The 24908-nt window shown below is 40.1% G+C and overlaps 1 protein-coding gene across 1 annotated transcript in view; it reads right to left on the bottom strand.

The window, feature by feature from the left end:
• Window positions 1-264: 264 nt before the first annotated feature.
• Window positions 265-24908, bottom strand: part of LOC139298891 (oxysterol-binding protein-related protein 10-like) — a 67885-nt gene continuing 43241 nt past the window's right edge. The window contains exons 8-14 of the mRNA XM_070921708.1: window positions 21320-21450; window positions 7044-7193; window positions 6385-6883; window positions 3559-3745; window positions 1967-2149; window positions 1720-1873; window positions 265-445 (exon numbers count right to left, since the gene is read on the bottom strand). Of these exons, the coding sequence (XP_070777809.1) occupies window positions 401-445; window positions 1720-1873; window positions 1967-2149; window positions 3559-3745; window positions 6385-6883; window positions 7044-7193; window positions 21320-21450 (1349 nt within the window). The 3' untranslated portion in view covers window positions 265-400. The remainder of the gene's footprint in view (window positions 446-1719; window positions 1874-1966; window positions 2150-3558; window positions 3746-6384; window positions 6884-7043; window positions 7194-21319; window positions 21451-24908) is intronic.

A 24908-nucleotide genomic window follows, 5' to 3' on the forward strand; every position in this document is an offset into this window, starting at 1 on the left:
GATCGATGTCATTCTAACGCTGCGTTACAAACTAAAAGCTTGGAACCAAACATTGACGATGTCTGAGAAAACATATTGATCATTTAAAAAACAAAAGCAAAACACCAGTGGCAAACGTCATTACTGTGCGTGTGCAAAAAAGGCCTTGGCAAGGTGAAAAATAGAAATACTCTACTTTGAATAGTAATATTATTAACTGTATATAAAAATTTGCTTTTGTCCCAAGAGCTCCAGCCACCGACAGTGGAGATCCCTTTGGCACCTTGCTTGTTTCCTGTTTGTGAGTCTATAGCTCAGGTCTGAAGGTCTCCGGAGGACACGGCTCCCTTCGCTTGACGTCCTGACCTCTGCCCTCAGAACTCAGAGTTTTTGTCCACGACAAGAGAGTGTTGTTCTGCTGTCAGGTCGACTTCCACAGTGGGCTGTTGTAGATCCAACCGTCTCCCTGTGAGCGTGACAAAGAAAAACAGGACGATTTAAAAAAGAAAAGTTGAAGAGAATAACAAACCTAAACTTCGATCATCTGTTACTGAAGCAGACACGAAAGGAAGGCTCACCAAAAGTACCATCTAGCCACGTTCTAGTTACGGTTTTGAGATATCATTTGACATTTTCGCCTCCATCCCAACACAACAGGACCCAGTAATGATTTCAGGAACCAACCAGGGACTAAATTTAGTTCCCAGTGCCAAAAAAAAGTCAGCGCTCTGGAGTTCGTACTTTGTGTTGGCACAGGAACCATTAGGTCGGGGTTAGCTGAATGCAAAACTGCTTCTGTACAGCTTTGAATTACAGTCGGGGTCGGGTTGTCATCGGACAGAACTAGATCGAACGACGTGGAAGGTGGAGTGAGAAGCCGGCCGTCATGGAGAGAGGGGAGACGTGATATTGTGACATTCACATGTTACACGTGGTTGTTCACGTGAGTGCAATTATCTTGTCTTGTTTTCTCAGAGCTCTCTGGAAGTTTGTTTCCAGCTGTGAGCTGCTCCTCCATTTCCTTTGTGCACTGCGTGGCAGGAGAACAGCAAGCAGTCCATCAAAAACAAAAAGATCTAACTTATTTGCATTATTATGCAAGTGTACTTTATTTTGTCACTTTTAGTGTGAACATACTAGACTCAAAATCTATGGTATGTAGTACTGATTTAGCTCTGCGCTGTGGTTACTCTGGATAATCCAGACTTTGCTGGATTCACCGTGAGGTCTGTGAGTTACCCAGAATAACAAGAACATTGTTTCTACAGAGAAATGCTACTGCTTAATTTTTTTAACACAAACAAAAATCCACTTACTGCAGAAATCTCGGACAGAAATCTCAAAACCCGGGAAAATGAGGCCAAAACTGTCCAAGTGGAATTTTTTTTTTCTATTTTCATTTAGGGTGAAGTAACCCTTTAAGAATGACCTTCAGTTGTTAGCTGTGTCTTAAATCACTATCTCATTCACTGCTCCCTCAGAGACACCTGATACTTTACTCTGTAGGGAGCAGTTTTCTCAAAGATTTGCATAATTCCTGACAGGTGTAGCCTCACATGAGTGTAACTTTCACATCTCGCTGTTTTGAGGGCACTACTGTATATAGAACATACATTACACACTCAGAAATGGGACACTACATAAAATGGCAGACAGTAAATATGATGCACTACGTAGTAAACAGGAAGTGATTTCCGACAGTTTTACGATCATGTCACAGTCTCTCTCCCTCCACTGTACCTCTTTAGTGAAGTATTTGGGTGTCCAGGGTTTGTTTCCAGCTGCTCTCTGCCTCTCCTCCCCCCTCTGTCGCTCCTCCAGCCTGTGTTTGTGCTCCGTGGCCTCGTCGATGTTCCCGTCCTTCAGCGACTTGGTGACATGTTGCCATAACCGCCTGCGATGCACATGTAAAACACACAACAACTACTTTTACAAACACTTCTGCCACATCTGGCTCCACCCTACCCAGTGGTAATGAGTCCTTCACCTGGACTCTGTCCTCCCCTGTCTCTCCACAGGCCGCAGCTTCTTCCTGGTGACGGGAAGTTTGGCCGTGTCGATCACTTTGGTTTCCCCGCTGCTGTAGGTGAACTCCAGAGTGCCGTTCCACTCGCCCTGAGCTTTGCACACGATGGTGTTTGTCGGGTTGTGTTTGACCTCTGCCGTCACTCTGAGTTCACCAAAGAGACAGATTGCTGTTAGGAATGTTTCTCGACTGCCTGTTATATTTATATGTGCATTTTACATTTCAGGAATAAGATCCCAATGGACTTAGGATCACTTAGAGCCACTATGTGAGAACTCTGTCTCCTACAAATCTTGTTTATAATCCCTTTTGAAGGAAAAGTAATTGTTACCTCGATTATGTTCAACACTGGAAACCAGGGTACACATGCAGTTCAGGCAACAGAAGCTCTTTAGTTAACGTTAGGAAAAGATTGTAGTTTCAGTTTAACGTTAAAAATAAATACGTCGTCTCTCCTGTTTCAAGATTTAGCCAAGACAACAATCTTCCTTAACGATCCCTAACCTTAACCTTAAGTGCTTTAAGTGCCTGAACATGACCATAAAAGGACATAATCCCCGTAAGTTAAGTTGCTTCCAGCAGATACAAATGAAATGTCAATGAACGTTTTGTGCTTTATGAATATTTGGCGACTGCATTATGTTAATTCAAAACAGGTGGCATTACGTTTCTCAAACGAACAGTATTTGCTGTTGCAAATTAGTACGAATACATAAACGTAACTTCTGGGAGACAGGGTTGTAATTATAGCATCTTATTCTAATAGCGTGGAGTGGTGTTTGTTTCTTGTAAAATGAAAACCCCTGTGGAAACTAGCAGAGTCTGTTTGTTGCTGTCAGACAAATTCTACACCAAGTGGCTTTTATATCATCAGTATTTTCACTTTGAGGAATTCTTTTCTCACAATAAACGCAGCCTTTTTACTGACTTGCATACTACATTCATACTGTGCCAAACGTGGCCCGTTTTATTGTGAAATCTGTTGGATTACTTTCCATCATCACAAAGGCGAACTGTCTGGAAGTGCTGATGTTTTGGGGTTTTTTTACATTGCAGATGGAATATCTGTTTGTTACAGTATGTGTATGTTGTTTGCGATAGAATAAAATAAAATAATTAAAATATTGTCTGTGTTTTATATCTATATTTAAATCTACATAAGATACAGGGAGGAGTAGGTGACACATATGTGCTGTAATTGTAGGCAAAACTTAAAAATATTAAGACTTTTAAATTGAATATATAACTTTAACTAAATGTGTGAATAAAGGTTTTACAAACTGTTTTATGCAGCTGTTTTTTTTTAATTTTATTTATTACCTTTATTACAAGGTTAATGAATGGCGTAATCTGCCTGATATCCAATATATAATAAATGGGCAACCTTTATCTTATTTATTATTCTAATCATAATGAGGAGCACTAAGCCACCGTCACACCAGACAATTTTATAAATGAATAAACGTAAATAAGGTGAAAGACGAACCAGGCCGTAATGTCTGCTGTCAAAGTGAGATGAATGTGTAACGGCAGGCAGGCAGTCAGTCACCCACCTGTGCACCTTCCCTCCATAGAAAGGCTTGGTGTGAAAGGTGACGGTGGCAGAGTAGCCGCTCTTGACACAGTTGATGGAGACTTTGCCCCCCAGCTCCACCCAGGGCACGGTGAGGATGGAGCGGGCGTAGGCGCAGGGCAGCGTGAAGACGTACTCCTCGTCGTGCTCCAGGAGACAAAGGACCCCTGAGAGGAAGGAAGGAGTGAGGAAGAGATGCATGATGGGGACACGAGAGCACAGACCAAAAAAAAAAAGGAAAGAAAGAAAAGTGTAAAACTTTGAGAGGAAAAACGTACGACTCAAATGTGATTCAGTAAGAACTTCCTCGAAAGTTCAAATCAGATGAGGCAGCTGATGCCCCTGCACACTGCCTGTCTTTGTCTAAACGTATGTTGGAGTAATAAACACTAACTTAATCTATGAGCCTGATATGTAGACGTGTTCTCCCAGCCAGTCATGTGCCTGTCACTGATTTTCATTGTGCACTTGTAAAACGCTAAAGCTAAATAATCTACATGAACATTAAATTAAATGTAATAACTAGGCTACACATTTTATGGTGTAAGCAGCTGCTTTAAATCTTAAGTAATGTTGTGATTAAACAACATTAAGCTCAGTGTGCTGGTGTTTTCATGTCCTGTGAGTACAGGCAATAAAAGAAAACCTGACTGCAGCAATAATTGTTTTCTATTACATATTCTATTATTATACACAACGTCATATAAACCGGATGATATCTCCTTAAAGCTGTTTGTGTTTGCATCTCTTGGGTGCATTTATACCCATAAGAGAGGCTATTATACTTTAAGCTCATGATCCACTCTCAGCATATGTAACTCGTCGTCATAAGTGGATTTGTTTTGTCGTAAACAACAACATCTTTCTGATTCCCCTCTGATACTCACATGTCCATGAATAGCGTTCTGTTCTTAAACCATAATCACATGTTTACACGAGATCATTTGTGCAGCTCTGTTTCACGGCAAAATGCCTAGAGGGGGGGAACAACTCTATGTGGCACCATTGTGGTCATATTATGACACAGAGAGTAGTGAGAGATAAACCTATTCAACAGTGCTAAACACATGGAAAGCCAGTGGTGGAGGAAGTATTCAGACCATTTACTTATCCTAAATCCTAAAAATTAAATACATTTTCAGGACGTCAGGAGCTCTTTGTCAAATATAGGATTTTTTGGATTATTTTTATTATTTTGTGTTACAATGCAAGCAGAATTTTAATGTAGCCCCCCGCCCCCCCCCCCTTTTTTTTACTTAATTGCCTGTAGTTAACTGCATGTTCGATTATCTATAATAGGGCAACATATTTCACAAGTTCATCATGTATTCATCTTGTATGTAAAAGAAAGCTCTGAAATAAATGTAACACTAGTGGAGTAAAAAGATATTAATATATTTCCCTACATACAGTGAAGTACAAGTAAAAATCAGCAGAGAGTAGAAATAGTTAAAGTATAAAATACTTCAAAATTGTCCTCAAAGAAAGTGTTCCCACTCTCTTGCCGGGAGAAGATTGATACCACTGACAGCTAGCAGCTGGCTAACTTAGTTTAGCACAAATGCTGTAAAAGTAGTTAGCCTTTTTGTAACATTAATAAAAACAACTACCTACTCAAAGTAACATAAATGCAACAGTGGTCACACTTATTTATAGCCACAGAATATGGTTTAATCTGACCCGATTTCCCTCTGATTTAATAATACTATGTATGTCATGCGTCCAGTAAGCCAGTGGGAGTCAGAACGACCTGAACCGCCGCTCATCACAAAGTCATACAGGTCAAATCCAGCTGGTCATGTCAAAACCTGTCTGGCTGCATCAGTTGCTGCACCTCTGTTCCCTTTCTGCTTCTCACTCACTGCCAATCAAGTCACGTCTGAGCCAGCCATTCATAAAAAATACAATATCAAGTGCTATCAGGAAAGCAGCCATTGCAAAAAAAACAAAACAAAAAAAAAAAAACCCTCCAGCAATCAATAGTTCCTGGGGTGAGGGTCACTATGTTCTCTGACGATGATGAACTGCTGCATCATAACCTGCCGACAGGTAGTCAGAGGTACAGTGAGCCTGAGAGAGATGTAAAGACTGAATCACCTCATGTATCCAGATTCAGTCGATCAGGCTCAAGGACTTCCTGTGTCTCCGCTCAGGGTGACTCATCTCAAACAGTCTACTGTACATGGTGTAACGGTGCTGACAGAGAGGAGCGGCTCATTGATTGCCACGTGAGAAGTCTCATACGCTTTCATTCAGGACCTTAAAAGTGATATTTTCAGAGAATATCTTGACCTTGTGCTCCTCCTCTTGTTCAGCTGACACACCTTCGTCAAAACAAGTAGAACTCATTTTGTCTTAATTTTGTATTTATTGTCGAGCTATCTTACTGTTCAGCGTTTCTGTTTTGTCCACCTCCTCTAGATTATAAAGCCAATATGTTTTACACAATATACAGAAAGACCTTAAATTGTCAAAGGTTATTATTCTCTGTGAATTAATATATATCAGAGTATTACCCATTATACAATGAGTACTTCTACTTTTGATACTTAAAGTACATTTTGCTGATAATGCTTGTGTACAGAACTTCTTTACATTGTAGTATTGCTACATTAGCACTCTTGGTACAGAGTATCAGTACTTCTTCCACCACTGTTCTTGTGTTGTGTGTGACAATTTTCTTGCCCTGCTTATGTTGTCTGTTTGTATTCATTATCTTAATGTTGTCTTTATGGCTCTCTTGAAAAATACATTTTAAATTCCATTAGAATTTGATTTATGATTGTTTTGTTGTGGATTAGCTCACCTTCTCCCACCATGGACACTCCTATAGACATTCCCATGAACTTGCTCTTGGTCCACACATGGGCGTTGACGCACATCCTCCTCTCCCGGCACTCGCAGTAAAACCCTGACACTGGTGGGTGATGGGACACCTGCTCGGCCACAAATCGGACTCTGTAGCAGCCTGCTGGTGAATCATCGCCCTGCTGTGTGTTGTTGGCGTCCCTGCTCGGGTCCCAAGAGGATCCCTGGTTCGATCGGACCAAAGGTTTGACTTTCTCCCGAGGCACCTCCCAGGAACAGTGGAAGGTCTCTCCCAGCACGGGGTTGTAGGGCTTCTTCGCCACGGCACCTTTCCGCCCCTCGTGGAAGGCGGTCAGGTAGTATTCGACAAAACGGACTATTCGGTCCTCGGCCGTGGCCCCGGCTGTGATCGACAGGAACATGTCAGGGTGGGCCATGAAGTTGGCGTACATCTCCAGTAGTGATCGCTTTTCCAAAATGAAGGTAGGCAACACCACCTAGGAAACCCAAAATGTTACAAGGAAAAGATTTATTTAAGGAAAAGGCTCAGAAAACAAAAAATACACACTGAAAACATCACTTTTATGACACTAAACTTAATTTAAAGTCTGTACTTTTTGTACTTTTAATGTAAAAGTGAGTGTTTCAGTGTCGTACCCGTGTGAGGTCCATGCCCAGTTTGAGCTGGGAGAGCAGGTGGAGAATGATGCTCCGCTGGTCGTCCAGGACACCCAGGTCCTCCTCTTCGTTATCCTCCGTATCTGTCACCTCTTCAGTGGGGCTGATGTCTTCCAGCCCTGTGTGGTGCTATGACAACAAGAAGAAAACCTAAATGTTATGATTTTCACCTCCACATAATGTTGAATTGAGCATTGTTGTTTGGGAGTATATGGAAGATTTTTCTTCTTTTGTGGAGCGTGTGCTGAAAACATATTAAAGTTTTGAACCCAAAAACAACTAACTGTCAGTCTCCTATTTTTCTATTCTAATATCAAAATACAACAAAATGAAAATACAACATTATGATAACAATTCCCCACCATTCAACCACTGTGACAAAAAAGATTTAATCAATCAAATAGCTTCTTAACTGGAAAGATTACCTTACAAAAATCATTCGAACTTTAATATTTATGTAAGGTATTTACTGATGTATCTGCTTTATTTTGCAACTCCCCCAAGGAGCTGCAAAATAAATCTGAGGGATCGCGAGGTGATTTAAGGAGTTGTCATTATTAACTGTCAATAAATCCCATGAAAAGACCAAAACCAACAATGTGTTAAACTGTCTTTCAATACTGTTCGACTTCTCTAATCTCAGCTCCAAGCTCACCAGTTCCTCCTGAGGACGAAACTCTTTAAAACCAGGTCACAAATACATAGTTTTGTTTTTAAAAAAGGCTCAGTTATTTCCTAAAAGAGCTGGGCATTGTAGTTTTTAGTAAATGTTACTCAAACTGGAGTAAATAGTGTTTTTGTTGGGGACTATTTTCAGCTGTGGATTAATACACATTTGGTGAGCTAGTGTGTATTTACAGCAGCAGAACACTGTATGTGGTTTGCCTCAAAATAAACGACAGTGACTAATCTCAGTATTAGTAATAGTTTTAGTCTTTCTATGGGATTTGTTGACAGTAATAATAATAAAAAATATAGACTATTTTTGACTTTTCACTGATCTGTTCTGAAATGCTAAAAAAGATTCAAATGAAACAAACTAAGACTCACAGCTCAGACATATATAACCTGTGACAAGAGTAAAAGGTTTGGGAACCGTTGACATAACTGCTATAAATATTCCACATTTTACCTGGAGTCTGGCTCACTATTCCACATATTACAGTGCTGTTCACTGTGACACCTGTCACTTGGAAAGGTCAAGAGGAAGAAGCAATTTTCTCCCATCAACATTCAACTATCAATATCAGTGATAAGGTCAGCTCATTTAGAGGCCAGAGAAGGACCTGTTACATATCAAAGGACACAACCTCATTTACTTTTCACTGCAGCCTATTCATACGCCATTCAGCCATGTCATCCCGCCTTTCAAGGCCCTTTCAAGTGTTTCATATGGCAATGGGTGCACTACATTACTTTGAGTACCCTGAGTGTTTGCTTTCGTACTTCGTGCCTTCAAGGGTGTATGATATTTGGCATTGGTCAAAGTGGACAGAAGTTGTGTCCTTCGTTTGTGTTCCAGCATTCGACTGGAAACGGATCTAGTCGAGGTTAAAGAAGAGCTGATGCCTTTGATATCTCCTGCGGTAACTTGGAGCAGGAAGGAAGAAAAAAAAAAAAACAAAGCAAGAAAGATGCTGATGTATAATGCAGAAAGTGCTCTCGAGCCTGTGGGCAACAGCAAGTCTTTGTACACCCCCTCCGCCCCACTGCTCTTTATCCTCCATTTCTATCTGTGTCTCTATGCAATAACAATCAATGCAAATGTGTCCCTTTTTTCCCAACTGGTAGATCACATTTTCGTCAAGCTGGTGCTGGGGAAAGAAAAGCAAAACAAGCAGGAATAATGTGCTCCTTCAGAAAGGCGGAGAAACACTGAATTTCCAGGACCAGAGTGCCTGCCTGTCACCTGAATATTTCATTCCATGCATGCATGCCAAAAGCTCCACACATCCACTCATGCATCCACACTGAGCACACACTCTGCACCAAAAAACATTTCACACAAAAGACACGAACACACACACACGGGCGAGGGAGCATGCTTGAACACACAATTACAGGAGTCCCTGGAGCTGGTCGGTTCTCGGAGCAGAGTGATATATATAGAAGTGAAGGGAAAAGAGAGGAGGTACTGTAGGGGGAGGTCTGTTATGATTCCAGTGGTTCTAACTAATTAAAAAGGCTCTTGACAGCAACAAGAAATTACTGCTGAGGAGGTCAGAGCATCTCTACAGAAGCCCTCAAGTGGATATATTGGTGGTTGTCATTAGCTAAGACTTTTTAATGCAGTTTAACTTGTCCAGAAGTGGGTAATAATGTGTCTCGAATAATAAATATGTACGTGTCTGGATTTATGCCTTAACAGTATCAAGAGGAGAAGAGAGTTACTAATGTTGGTCTTTGCAACATGAAATATTTTATTTTGACATTTGGTTGTAATGTATTCTGTGACAGTATGTCTCAAAACATCCTCAATATTACTCTGCAGGCAATTTCTATCCATCATATCTCATATTTGAACTTTTTACCACCCACTGTTTTGCCTGCAGCATGCTAGCACAGGATGCTAAACCTGTGTTTAACTTTGAAAGACTGCTAATGCCATGAAAAGTTATATGAATAGGAAGATGTAATATATGTACCGATAGACAAAGCAAAGGTTTTGACATTGTGGTCATTTTTAAAAAGAATGTCTGGTCCACCTATGTCTGGAACAACCAGTAAATTTGAGTGTTTGGACAGTTTGACCTCTCACTTGAACAATTATTATCAACAACTTATTAAAATTTACAACTGCAGACCTGATGGTTTATTAGAAAGTGAGAAACCCACGAGGGCTTACCAACTTTACTCAAAAGTAAAAGTAGCAATATGATAATGTAAAAATACTTGGTCCCACATTCAAATCTTACTTAAACCTGTAATAACAAATGTTTTTGGCCACTTGGGGGCAGCGGAAACAAGTTGTGAACACAACGTTTACATATTATCACCTTTTAAGTTGATATGGCGAACTTTACACATCCAGCAGATACAGAGCAACATTATCATTCATTTGGAGTCGTGTTTCTGGCCACCTGAATGATGAAGGCAAGTCCAACATTCACTTTCTTTTAGCTCTGATTTTGGTCTCCAACTCCTGAGAGAAATATTTATTAACAGCTTATAACTGACCTATAAAGCATCTCTTTATAAAGGGTGCTTTATTACAAAGTTGCACCCATTAATTCAATAATCTCAGTTAGACATCTTATTCATTAGAGCGGAAAGAGGTTTGGTATTTCACCTTTTTCCATTTCCAAATCCAATTTTGTAACTTTTAAGGATGCTGAACGTGTATATGTTTACCACCAGAACGAGCCCTGCTGGGTAGTTTGTTCTATAATTTATGAAGTCAACAAAGACTCTCAGTGTCGGAGGAAAATTATGCTTCCCATTTCAGATAAATTATGTTTACTGCTAAAATGCACCCGGCACACTCTGGGTAACCCCTTAGGCTGCTGCTTCACTATTCACCCTCATATCCAAAAACAGATGCAAAGACAAACAGCACACTAACACAAACAGCTTGCAAACACTCACGCTGCATTGCTGTGTAGCTACAGGCTTGACCTGCATAAAACTGGATCTCATCTCCAAAAAGGAAGAAAAGTAAGATGGCCTCAGGTAAACACAAGCAAGAGTAAAATCCAGCAAAAGGTAGAGAAGTTGAAGCTTCTTTCTCCACAAACAGGATAGCCACTGAACAAGGCTCGAGTCCAATTAAAGATGTGTGCTCTCAATGGAAAAACCTGTCAAAAACTGTATCTTTTGAAGAGTTTAAATCTCTGATAGGCACCGCAGACAAAAAACAAACTTCTTCCTCAGCTGAATTTGCCGACTGAGTGAGCAGCCTTCTTGGAGGAGTCCTGGGTCTTGTTAGAGAGACGTTCAATGTGGCTGAGTTAAGGTGGTGAGCCGCTGTTCGTGACTTGCAGAGAGAGTCTCTCTCCTCTCTGCCCACCACCCACTCTGAAAAAAATACGGGAGGAGGAGGGGAAAGGCACGCTCAGGGAAAGTCCCAGTGACGTTTCCCTCTGCATCCTCCCATAATATCCTCTGGCGTGTTCCCCTACATCTCTTTCCATTTTTACATCCTCCTCCCTTTCCTCATCACTTGTTCCTCCGCTCTCCTCCCTCCTGCCTTCCTCCGACATGGCTTCCCTCTGCCTTTATCCCTCCACCTTTCCTTCTTGCATCTAGTACATCTAATAGGGGTGTGTGTGTGTGTGTGTGTGTGTGTGTGTGTGTGTGTGTGTGTGTGTGTGTGTGTATCAGCTTGTTTAATAACCACTACTCTGGCAGCTCTGCAAACCTACAGGAGTCACCTCTTTCTCAGGAATTCATGGGCGATTCTCCAACACACTTTATCTCATGTTTGTGAAGTTCTTCTCTCGTCTATCTCACACTCTCCTTCCTGTTTCTATCTCTCTCTGTAACTGTCGTCTTCTCTAAATCCGTTCCAGCCTGACAGTCTTTCTTTTAATTGACTTCAATCTCATGTTTGATTCATTCTTCCTCTCTCTTCCTCCGCCCTCGCGCTGTCATCCCTGTCATTGTTTCTTCCATTCACCCTCCCCTTCGCTCGTCCCTTCATTCATGCCATCCGCTTATTCTGTTTCATCACCATCTTTCTCCTTTACTGTCTCCTCATTCATTCGCATTGGTTCCCCCCCCTCCTTCCTGTTCTCTTTTTTTTAATTCTCTCACTCTGAATAGTTTCTTTTTCTTTCCTGTCTACCTCTCTCTGTGTCTGTCTCTCTCTCTCACAAGTCATCAGGGGAGAGTGTGGGCGTCTACAGAAGGCTTAGATAGGGCATGCCTGCTAGTGCTCCCACTTCAAAAGACTCCTTTTCCTTCTCGGTTTGAACGGGCTAAACTTCGAGGGCTTGTCCTCCTTCACCATCCGTCCTCTTCATCCCCTATCATCATCACTTCCACCTTCATTTTCTTTTCCTTTTTTTTGTCAAAACTCCACCTGAGAACTGGGGGATGGTGTACTGTAGGAGTATGAGACTCAACTCCTGAACCTTCTGCTATGAAATCGTTTCCCAACAGTAGTGTCCTCTTTCTAGCTCTACCTTTGAAGTGTGTGTGTTAGAGTCAAGTGGATTTTTCCTCCTTTGACTCGACACAGCCAATAGAGAAAAAAAAATAAAATGATAACCTGCACTATTAGTCATCACCAGCACAGGGAGGACAGCAAATTAAATGTTGTCTCCAACCTGCTCAAACTAGATTTTAATTAGTCAGATGTATTTCCTGCTGTGTTTCCATCTGCTTAGATGCTAAACTTGACCATGAACCTGAAGTCTCAAGGGGCCAGTATACTTTTTGTCAGATGGTCGAATTGCTCCAGAACCAAAACAGTAAGAGTTAAATCCTGAGATATTTAGCTCTCTCTTTGTGAAGTTTAACTGGCATTGTCAAACAGCAAGTCGCTGTTTGATTGACATCCGACATTGCACGAAATGTATCATGTCATATAGTATGTTGATTTTTTTTTTATACCAAGAGCTAAAGAAGTACACCATGATAACTAATATGTAGTATATTGTATATAATTAGCATGTAGTATGGACTTGGGACATGTTGTAGGAAGTTAAAGTCTCTTTGCGCATTCCTGTCTGCGTTTCTGAGGCAGCAACACAACAAGAAATGACCCTCCCTCGTCCTACCTACATACCAGTGCCACCCAGTACTGCTTAAGGGGCCAGTGGGGCTTTGTCTGACAAATTCAGTAACTTCCCGAAGCCAATGATCCGACATTCAAATGTTCAAAATGACTTAAAGACACCTCCTGTCCAGACACTGTCTGTTATACTTATCCTTTATTTGAATAAGAATCACTGACTGGAGGAGTGAGATAATTTTAATAAATTGATGCTTTCACAACTTAAGTAACTAATGTGTATTTTTGTGCTGCACTTCCTCTGTTAAATGTCAGCTACATTTTAAATGTCAACTTCCAGGGAGATACTGAAAAGCTTCTAAAGGGTTTCCAGTTTGGGTCCCATTTGACATATATCTCAAAGCTACAGGTTATTTCTACCTTGCATCTGTCATTTTATATAAAGCATATAAAGTAAGTGTTTATACTATTTACTAATAACAGGCTTGCAAACTCTAGTGGGATGAAAAAGATGAGAAATAGAAAGCTCTTTGGAGGGTGCCATATCTTTCATTCAAAACTGTGAATTTCGCTGAAAGGCAACAAGTTTGCAGCTATGTAATAAGACCTGTAGTAATTTTACGTTGATTAGCAGCTTTAAATGCATTTAAATGGTGACAGCTGACTGGACCGACTGCACTGCATTTACTGCTTAGTCTGCAAATGATTACCAGCAGGTTTTAAAGCTATTTTAGCATTTTGGGCTACGGCCGGAGCTAAATCAGCCCCACATTTTCTGCCTGTACTGTACAAAAACACAAATAAAACTCAGAGTTACAGTAACATGTTAGTGAAGCAGAATGCACCGTCTACCAGACTGAAGCAAAAGCAAAAAAATGAAGGAATTAAAGCCATGAAAGGTGACAGAAGGAGTTAAGTGTCTTATCTCAGGTACCAAAAAAAGGAGAGACACTTGAATGGATATGAACAAGAAAGTGAATCAAGTAAATCAGGTCTGATTCTGGCACAGAAATCCCAAATCCCACTCCTTCAAAAAAAAAGAGTCAAGTGGGGCTGACATGCTGAGTTTCAGGGCTTCATGTATAAATTATAATGAGCAGTTTCATCAGCACAGCGTCTAATGAGAGGATATAAAATGCAGCTGGAGTAGACACAGTGGTTAGGTACTCACTCGCACACAGACACACACATGCTTACACAAAGATAAAAGAAACTGAACACCATTACACTTGGTGGTGAGTCATCCTGAGTTGAAGGTGGAGCAATTTAACAGTAAAACAACGTTACCACATAGATACATTTTGCGAAACTAAGCACAAAACAATAAGACAGAGCTGTTGTCCATTACAATGGTCTGCAGTCCCTCTGGAGCCTCTGGCTAAAGGCTACATTAGCCGCTACATTAGCTTAATGTCGTGTTCACATCATATCGTTTAAAGCATAATTACGAGCAGCCGAGGGGGAAAAAACGTTCACGACAGCATCTGACTTGTAATTCCTAGCTGGCGATATCGGGAATTTCTGACATCAACGATATCTCCAACTTGATGACAAGAACTACAGACATGTCAACAGGTGCATCAAAATAAAATCCAATATTAACACTAATACAATCGATTCAGCTAATTTTCTAGGAGCTATAGACTGTATCTGGCTTCACTTGGTAACAAACTACTACAAATATGTACCACAACAAAAGTATCTAATTCAGGCTGTTGATCTGGTGTGACTACAAAGTTAGCACTAGCTTGGAATAATGCATAAACATTCAGGGTTTTCTTCCCATTCTGCCGACATTACCTGAATGCAGCACAAAAAACACAGAATCTCCAACTGAACTGTTGGCGGATGTGTTGCATCGTGGGTAATGTAGGCAGCAGGTTTTGACTAGGATGAAGGATTGAATATAAAAAGACATTGTGTCTGGTTCAGCTGCACTGACTTTGACCTTTTGTTTACTGTCCATCCTGAGGTCCAACAATGTTGTAGAAGCGTAATGCTGAATCTGTGGACGACTCTTATTAATGCTAATTTAATCAGCTTCTTAAACTGATAGTAAACCCTAAACAAGCCATCAGCACAATACATCTATTCTCATGTACTGTAGTTTTGTAAAGTAATGCCAACTCACAATGATATAATATGTAGTATACACATACATACATTTACATTTTGGCCCTCCAGTTTTTAAACTGAGGGTATTGGAAATCTCTGCAGAACAGTTTTTCTCTAACATGAACTCTAAAGAAAATCAAAAACTGAGAATTCAACATCAGATGTCTTTGTCTAGGATATTTGAGAAAGAAAAAAAGTTGCTATGAAGCTACTCAGCCTCACTTCTCACCAACTGTACAAAATTACAGGACATCAGATAATCAAACAGATCTTTCATGCAGAATTCACAGTGAAATAACACCTTGTTCAGAGTGTTTATCATTAACAGAGATTGTTAATGTTAATCCAGCAGGTTTACCATTAACAGTCTCAGTGTCATTGCTTTGGTTTATTGGTACAGATCAATGCAGGACTCAAGAACGCTCCATTGAGCTGCTCTGAAGATACAAACTACAGCTGAAATGATTCTGCAACTATTCTGATCGCTCTTCAAATGAGTGAATGTTTGCTGGTTTTCTTCTATGATAGTAAATTTAATAACTTTGGAACATGTGATGGGCTTTTTCCACTATTTCCTATTATCAAACATTACAAAATGTCTTGTTTGTGCACACAGACAGAGAAGAAATAAAGTATGTTTTTGTGGTGTTTTAAGCCGTAAACAGTTTTGATTTTGTGATGTCTCTAATAGAAGTGCAGTAAGAGACAAAGGAGAGCGTCCTAAACTAAATCTGGAGTTCAATAAAGAGAGTGGATTACAGAGCAGAGAGTGAGTCATGGGTTGATATTTTCCACGCTGAGTTAAGAGCTGAGAACACACGGCTCTTTATTAGATGTTTCCACTCCGGGACTGACGGGACCTTTATGCCTGTTAATAAGACTTTTTAAAACTGAGGCATCAACACTTAAACACGTTTTATTACTTTGGCTGACTTAGAAGCAAAACAAACCTCATTAATTTAGTTCAAATAAGTTCATTACTCCATTCCAGGTTGAACGTTGACCTACACATACAAAGATTATTAGACACTGATGTCATTATTACTGTTAAAGTATTACAATTAACCTTGTGTTCACATATAAATCTCCTTCTAGCAGTGCAACAGACTAAAATACTGAATCATACAGAAGAAGAGCTGCACATCAGAGGAGTCTGCTGCCCTCTGCTGGAATAAAGAGGAAACAATAACTCCGAGATGGAAAGAGGGAAAGAGTTTTTAACTCAAAATGCAGGACAGGATGGAGGATTTCCACCTTTTATACCGTTTTTTAGAGAAGAAAAAAGAAAAATAAACTATCCAGTCACAAAAAAACTGAGTAAAAAAAATCTAATAAAATCAGGCACTCAGGAAGGAAGATTTCCTCCTTTCTCTGTTAACACAGAACTGACTGAAGGTGTGTCATTAACCTTCTGTTCTCCAGAAGTATATCCGTAGTAATACAGTGGACAAGTCTAATATGTGGGAAGGGAGTGCGCTGTTGCTGTTGCCAATGCATTAACCCACCTGATTTCTGCAAGCACTAGCACTTTTTCCCTCCCCTTTCTCACAGTCACGCACCGGCCCCGTGCTGCATACTAGGGCTGAATATCAAAACGCCACTGTGGTGCTAAATAATTCAAATAGCAAACCTTTATTATTCTGGAGTAATGTATTTTCTTCCTTGCGCTCAAGACTACTCAAGAGATTACGGGGGAAACTGGCAAACGACCAATATTAGAAATTGAAGATTAGATCAGGAACTGACCTTGAGAAGTACTGGAACTGAAAATTTTGTCCATCATTTAAGGTGGATAACAAATACTGAAATTGGAGCTTTTCATTTCATTAAAACCATTAATAATGCATGTGCTTCCTCTTGTTTGTACTGTTGGCTGTACTAAGAATAAATATCAAATATCTCCTGATTCAGTGACCTAAAGCATTTCTCTCTGTATTGTGTTTCCCTACCACAAGATGGCAAAATAACCATCTCACCAGATCCACCTTTACCGTGCCACACAATACACAACAGATAAATTATCATCCCAAGAACACTCCCGATCTCTGTCCTTCATTGCCTAAACATCACCTTTAGTGTGAAGAGGTTTCAGACAATCAACTCAAGAAAAATGTCTTCCTCCTCATCTCCTTTACGCCAAGACAAAACCTTCAATCACTCTGACCGGACAGGGAGTAATCAGATGGATGATGGTGCTGAATCTCATTAAAAGATGAATAAACGTCAGTGTCAAGCCGGACTAATGCGCCATGGCAATCTGCACTACATCTCCTCCGTCTCTCTCTGCCCTTCTTCTTCAAACGCCGGCCAGTGCATCTTTGAAGGCGGTAATGAAATCTGGTTCAAGCTGCAGGGCAGAGCCGAGAAACAGGCAGGAGGAAAGTGCAAGATATTACAGAGCAGTGACAGGGTGTGGTAAAAAAAAAAAAAAAAGTCTAAATTTAAATATGATGTTGCAAAATGACATGTCTGTTTTTAACACCTACACAGATTGTCTGTTCTGTGGTGACAGCTGATGACATGGCACTGTGTGTTTTGGAAAGAAGACTACAATTTCGGCTTTGTGCATTCAGTCAAAACTATTAACAGACCGCTGACGTTGTTTACACAGTAATTGACTGGCTTGACAATTTTTTGAGAGGTAATGTCTAATTTGCTGTCTACGCTTGACAAGCTAGAATGTAATTTATTTTCACTTATGAGGTGTTAAGAAAGTTTCCAAAATGATTTTACTTAAAAAAATAAGACCTTTTGCATTCCTTCACACCAAACCTATGTAATATACGACATTTCTAATTAAAAATTTACTGACAATATAGCTACACATTAAAGGACAGTGGGACTTTTCCCCTTTTCTTTAGATTAATATTCAAAGAGGAACTGTAGAGTGGACACTAGTCAAAACATCACTACCTAGAGAAGCCTATGGTTGATTTTGATTTATTTTTACGTCTAGATTAAATTGTAATAAGAGAGTAAAGTATAGGTGATGAAGAGTCTTATTTATGGTGGAGTTAAACCTGTAAATCCAATATTCACACTCCTTTTAGCTCTGTTTGGGTCTCCACCAATGCTTGTGGGAAATATGTAGTTGCTAAATGCTCCACCGTGTTCACCAGCTAAACGCTAACTTTTTCTGCAGTTTGAAGGTGGGCAGTTAGTCTATTGTGATAAGAAATGAGGTTGATGAGAGCAGTGAGAAGGAACCAAAGCAGTAAAACTGTGTTTCGTAAAACCAAAACAATAAGCTGAAAGACGATAAAACGCTATGCAAAAAGTCGGTCCCCCTCCATTTCCTGCATGTCCCTTATTGGTCTCTGCAGAAATATGATCACATCATGTATGTCATATTCATAGTTCTCTCAATATCTGTACTTTATTTTATAACAGGCATTACTCATTAGCGGGGCACAGTATCCTTATAGCTCACTTTAGTGGGCAGAAACGCACTGACAGCAGCAGGAATGTCAGTGCAGATGGTTGGCTGAGGCCCCCTGAATCATAACTGCCATAATACTGTCTGAAATGTCTTTAAGGTGCCAAATCACCATTATGAGCTGCCCTCCTTTTCTCTACTCTTAATTGTGCACCATGAAGTATGTTGAACAGCTTGACAATTAGCTGTAAATGGGTTGACACTGCAACGCTGTAATACCCATTTTACACTCATATGTCAATAGAAAATGATCATTACCATGACAGATTACATCTCTGTGCCTCTAGATTAGGCTGCTGGCAGCACAGCTAAATCCCTTGTGGTGGCTAGGCAGGGTGCCGACTCACTGCTCACATCAAGGATAAAATGTCCCTCCCTGCCTCCTGTACTTTGTTTTGTGGTTGCATTTAAACAGGTGTCAGCCCATTAATAAGATCTGACACGGGCCTTTAACAGGCTGTTCCCTCAATGTTTAACAACTGAGACTTATGACAAGGAACGACACAAGTTTAACAAAAGCCATGGCAAAATGGCTGTTACGAGCGGGCGTGGCAGTAAGTGCTGCCGAGATGACACTTGTTAAATTAATCTTCTTGTTACTCAAAGCGGAGGATCCCATTAGTCTGCTAGATTTGAATAATGTGATGTGGACTACGGATCAATGATCAGTGACTCACATGACAGGGGTGTTACAGAAAAGTGACCTACGTTAATGTCTGATATGTTTTAGTGGCACTATCATCAAATGAACAACCTGTTGTTACTGTTCTGACACCGGCAGTTGGTTTTTAGGCGAACATTCTGTTGCTATAGCAACCCCTGCTGGCAACGTTCCATGACAGTTTAACTGACATTGTTACATCCACCATTTTGTCAGATCTGTGACCAAGATAGAACAAAAACCATCAGTCGATTAATCACAGTCCGTCGACAGAAACTATTTTGATAATCAATTAATCATTTTGGGGGGGGTTTGGACTGTAGGTTCAATAAAAAAAAGTGATTTGAAGATGTCACCTTGGGCTCTGGAAAACTGAAGTTAAAAAATGAATTTACTTTTTTAACTGAGTGTTTTACCATTTTTAATTTCACTCTTGTGTACAAAATAACAATCAACTACTGAAAAAAAAATCATCTTTTTATCTCTGGGTAAAATATTTCAAAATCCACCCACGTATGCTAAACATGATCATCAATTACATTTTTTTTGGGAACCACCTTTCTCTCAACCTGCCTTGCATAATTGCAAAACATTTGATTCCCTACATTTGCCGTTTTTACAGTGCATTGTGGTCTACATGGAGGATAAAAATGTCAGGAGAGACATTGGCATCTCCCTCTACAGGGTTTATACCAAAATGACTGACTTAGAGCCAAAAGGGTGAGCCTAGAAACACGATTTTGCTGTGACAGTAAAACCTAACATTGAATGCTGATGTTTGACATAGCTGAATAATCCATTGTAGCTTTTGCTACTAATTATTTGACATAAACTCAAATCATGTTTCCAAGGTATCCATGGGAACAAGGAAACTACACCACCAAATATCAAAAAGCAAAATGCAAGACACGGAAAGATAAGCTGGTTTTTAACAAATCATGTCTTTTATGATAATAATAAAACTATAATTTATGTAGCAGTTTACAAAGTGCATCACAGGGATTAAAAGAAACACAAATTCTTTCCTTTAGGGTGGATATTGTCCTTTGAAGTTATTAATTAGCATTTTAACTGAATTAAGACATCTGCTTTCCATTTTGCCTCGCCCTCTTAGCTTCACACTTCCACTCGCCTCGCTTTCTCTCCCCAGACTGACGCACATTTGCGTCAGTGTCACCTGGCCTCCATTTCAGTGATACAGGGTGGTCCAGACAGTCAGACAGCCCCTCTCTGCAGCAGGCAGGAATTCATGAAGCTCTCTCCTGGGATCTGCTCAGTTCCAGCTCTATACTGTGTGACCCACTTATTTGACAGCAGCTCTGTTAAAACTTTCAGTGACCAGTACTTCCCTTGCTGGGCAACAAGGGCAAACATGAGAGAATGAAAAGACAGATATTGCCTCAACGTCATCACTAGCACAGAAGTCCACTGGCATCCAGAGGAAATGGTATGAAAAATCAGAATGAAATAATTCACTCCTAATTCTTGCTGTCTTGCAAGTAGCTCTTCGCTTTTAATTCACTTCACTACAGCAAGAAAATCAACTCAGAGCTTTGGAAAGATAAGATAATCCATTACAGTAAATATCTAGTCAGTTGAATTGTTTAAATATCTGTTTTTATGAAATGGTGAAGCATTTTAAAGCAAACTCTGTTTTGGAAATGTCTTGTGTCTTCAAGGGCTTTTGGAAAGTCTGACATCAAATACTTGATCAGCAACATATTAATACAAGAAAGATGAAGATGACCAATGTACTGTCTATGTTTGCTTATTGTTTGATCTCTAGGTTGAATTTTCTGAAAACAAAGCTCATAATTTTAAAGCTTTTTGGCAGCTGAGTCTCAAAATCTCATCTTAGGCAATTTCCTTGAGCATACAAATAAAGATACAGTCCATGCCTGCAATCGTTGCTGTCTACTAAAAACCATGTAAAGAAAAACAGGCCTGTTTTCAACATGACAACAAATTTCTCAGTTAATCCAATGTGTTTTTAAATTGTTTAAGAGAATTGTATCCACCAATAAAAGAAACACTCAAACCATAAGGGTTTCATAAGAAAGAAAATCAATCTAAAAATGTACTTTGAATATTTTTGGTTTGGGTTTCCAGTAGGTATGTTAACAAGGCTAACTCTCTCAGTATGATTAAATGCTCTCAGGGCGTCCTGGAAGTCTAATAATTAAGACGCATACCATGTAAATGCAATGTCTCCAGTTAGATTACAGACGTGACCTTTGCTGCAAGTCATACCCGTCTCTCTCTCCCCATGTTTCCTGTGTGTAACTACACTCTAACAGACCAAGACAACAGAGGAAGGTAGAAGCGCAAGACTGAAGTGATATTTGACAATATGATTTAATGTTTCTTACCTCAGCACCATGGGACAGACTCCTTTTCCTGAGGGCCGGGGAGGGCTCGGCTGATCGTAGAGGAGTCAGACCTCCGTTCTTCAACAGCTCCCCTGAGGGCGACTTTGGTACAGTCCACACAGGAACACCATCTGAAAAAGGAGAAGGCAGTGTCAGAGTCGGCTTTTAGTGAACAACAGTGAGGAGATTCTTGGGATTTACTGCTATATGATTTGTGTGTATTAATGCTTGATTTTGGGTTAGATGAAATTGATCAGAAGAATCAGGGACTATTTCTGACATTCAATATTAAGGTTCTTGTATAAGGTTTTGAACTGAAGGTGTGTGATTGACAGACACTAGACATCAGGAAATTGTGTGAGCACGCTTGTGTGTGTCTGTTTGAATTTAATATTTGTTCACTGCTATATCCTGGCCTGTTGTATTCACTCAGGTCAGATACACAGCAATGATTAGAATGAATATTTATTATGACTCCCGGCCACAAACAATAAAATGTTCTGCAGAAATATTATAAATCTACATCCTGTATAGGCTGTCTCGTATTGTAAATGAGTCTTCAAACTATTTCATGCCAGTTATTGCATACTATATAGGCATTTAAAAATCAATACACAATCTGGAAGTACTCAACCTCTACCATCTTCACCTACAGGGGATCGACTGTCAGAGGTGGTGATTCAACTTGATGGTCTTTTTTGAGGCCATAAGCAAAATCCCTTTAAAAGTATTTCAGTCAGTGTTGTGGGGTTTACATTTGACAAATATTCGTCTTTGCTTGTTCTGTTTTTCTGTCTTTGGAATACACTGTCATGAGACTTTCCCCCCCGGCCACATAACAAAGGTTTGTGACTGATGCACCGACAAGACTAAGATTCTACAGCCACATTATTGAGTCTGTGAGGCTACTTCGGTACAGTTGTGCTTTGAGCTATATACCAACGTCAGCATGCTAACATGCTCACAATGACAATGTTAACATGCTATCTTAAGAAGGTATAATGTTTGGAATGTTCACCATCTTAGAATGCTAACATTTGCTAATTAGCACTACACACAAAGTCCAGCTGTGGCTGATGGGAATGTCATCAGTTTTTAGATATTTGGTCATAAACCAAAGTTTCTGACCTGGTGATGGCGCTGAAGGAAAAGTGGATCATCAAAGTTATTACAATTCATCCCACAGGGAACATGAATGTCTGTAACAAAATTAACAGCAATCCATCCTATAGTTGTTGAGACATTTCACTCAAATCCAGAAAGACCAACCTCATGGTGGCGCTAGAGGAAAAGTCAGCAGATTACCACAGTTATTGGGATTCATCCTCTGGGGACCATGAATGTCTATACCACATTTTGTGCCAGTCTATCCAGTAAATGTTGAGATATTCCACCAGGTAAGTGAAAACTTTAACCTGCTGGTGGAACTAGAGGTAAACTCGGGGGATCACAAAGTCAGTAGGTTTCATCCTCTGGGGACCATTAATGTCATTAATGGCAATCCATCCTATAGTTGCTGAGATATTTCAGTCTGGACAAAAGTGTTGGACCGACCAACCAACTGACGGACCTAAAATTTCATGCAGCTACGCCTCTAAATCAAAAAGTAGCTGCTCAAGTTGAGTTATTCAGTATTACATTGTAACAAAAGGTAAAAAAAAGGGAAAAATGGGCAATAGGCGAATCTTTATTAACTTTCAGTGGAATTGTATTGTGAAGATTGGAACATATTGTATATTGTTTTATAAAATTTAGCTGCCCAAATTAATGTTTCTGAACATTAATTTGATTATTCTACATTTGATTTTGCATACATTTGCCATATTGAGATATGCAAATATAAAGAATAATAATATTGTTATTTTGATTTTAATCATATCACTCAGCATCTAACAATTACTCAAGCTTCCAGCGCCATCCCAGACAGCAGCTCGTCCAGAAGCAGCACACGAAGATTTCCCCCCGGGGATAAAGTATCTATCTATCCATCATCCATCCATTTTAAAGTAGCCTCAGCCTGAATTACAGGTCCATAAATTACAACCTTATGTAATGTAGTAAGGTGAAAAGTCTCATGACTCATGCCAAACAGGAAATCTGCATTACTTATAAGGAACCAATGGTTACAAAACTGACTAAAAGTCTCCTTACTGGATATCTGCATAAAAACACTACACACCACAGCCTCAAAAACAGACATCAAATTCATTCACTGCCTCTCACAACCTTTTACAAACTTATAATTGTGCTTCACCAAATCTGTATTTACTGCAAGGCTATTTCACTGATTGTATGTTGTGTTTCCTGTATGAACAGACTAATTAGAAAACCAAGCTGCAAGTTTCCTCATTTAAAAGCTTCATAAATACATCACAGTAGTAGATCCCATTTCAAAGTACTGTTAATGGAGCGGTACCATAGGCCCTTCTCATCTCCAGTCCCAACACTCAAATTGGGTTAAAAGTCTAATGTACCAAGAGGCCGTTCTTTGATATCCATTAGTGAGAGGCAAGCTGTGCTGACACAGGTCGACATGCTGGTGAGCCTGAGGCGAATCTGGCTCAACAAAATGTGCTGAAATAGCCCTCAGGCCAGGCCTCTGCTTTGGTCAACTGACAGTTTGACTGACAGGAACCTGAAAAGTGTTGGTGAACCTCCTCCTACGATACTGGACTCCTATACATTGGAGAGGTGAACAGGGGTGGCTCTGACTGAAGGTGAGTGAGATGAGTGAGTTTTAAATACAGTGATAATTTAAGTTTTTGAAAAGGTTACTCTCATTTCAAGGTTCAAGGTTCCTGATTGTTAATTTCAAGATAGAGAGATTTATGGAAATAGTTCATGCATTTATGCTGGTAATAATGATTTTTCTGGTGGCTGGTTTACAAACACAATTTATGACAGATCTACTTTGATTTCTCTGAGATGTCACAATCAAGCACCAGAAGTAGAAACACTCAGTGAGCAGGGGGATGTCTGGGCCATTGGATAGAGACATGCAGGTGAATCAAAAGCCTGTCGCAGATCAAACAGTGGAGAGACAAACATTCATGCAGTAGATGTTTCCAATGGCTTAACCTTCCACTTCTGGGCTGTGACATCGATTCAGGTTTTGTGATGCTTTCACATCCAATTCTTACCCTATGCGTTCCTCTTATCCATTATGTTTTCTGCTAAAAGTGTTCTATTTTCCGTTTCTGTCTTTATGCTAAGCTGCAAGGGGACTAGTTTGCAAAGTAAATTTCCTTTATGGATTTTAATTTCCTTAAAGGAAAATGTTCTGCGTGAAAGAGAAAGAGACAGAAGGTTGGGCTTCAAGCTCTTTATGGCAGTGACAAAAGGGAGGGAAGGGGGGGATCCAAAAAGAGCTAGAGCGAGCAGCAAAGATCCTCCATGACATCCGCTGATAATGTGTTGCCTAGTTTGTGACTGGCAGGTTTTTGGTGGGAGTTTACCAAGTTACCAAGTTCTGTCTTTGCGATTACTAGAGGTGACTCAAACAAGCTGCTCTGGTTTTGTAGTAATAGGAGCCTGGAGGGACTAACGTGCCAGCCAATCTCAGTCCAACCTCATGCTCGGCTCTCTCCCG

The sequence above is a fragment of the Enoplosus armatus genome, chromosome 16 (genome assembly GCF_043641665.1).
Source record: "Enoplosus armatus isolate fEnoArm2 chromosome 16, fEnoArm2.hap1, whole genome shotgun sequence".
In the NCBI taxonomy this organism is placed as follows: domain Eukaryota; kingdom Metazoa; phylum Chordata; class Actinopteri; order Centrarchiformes; family Enoplosidae; genus Enoplosus; species Enoplosus armatus.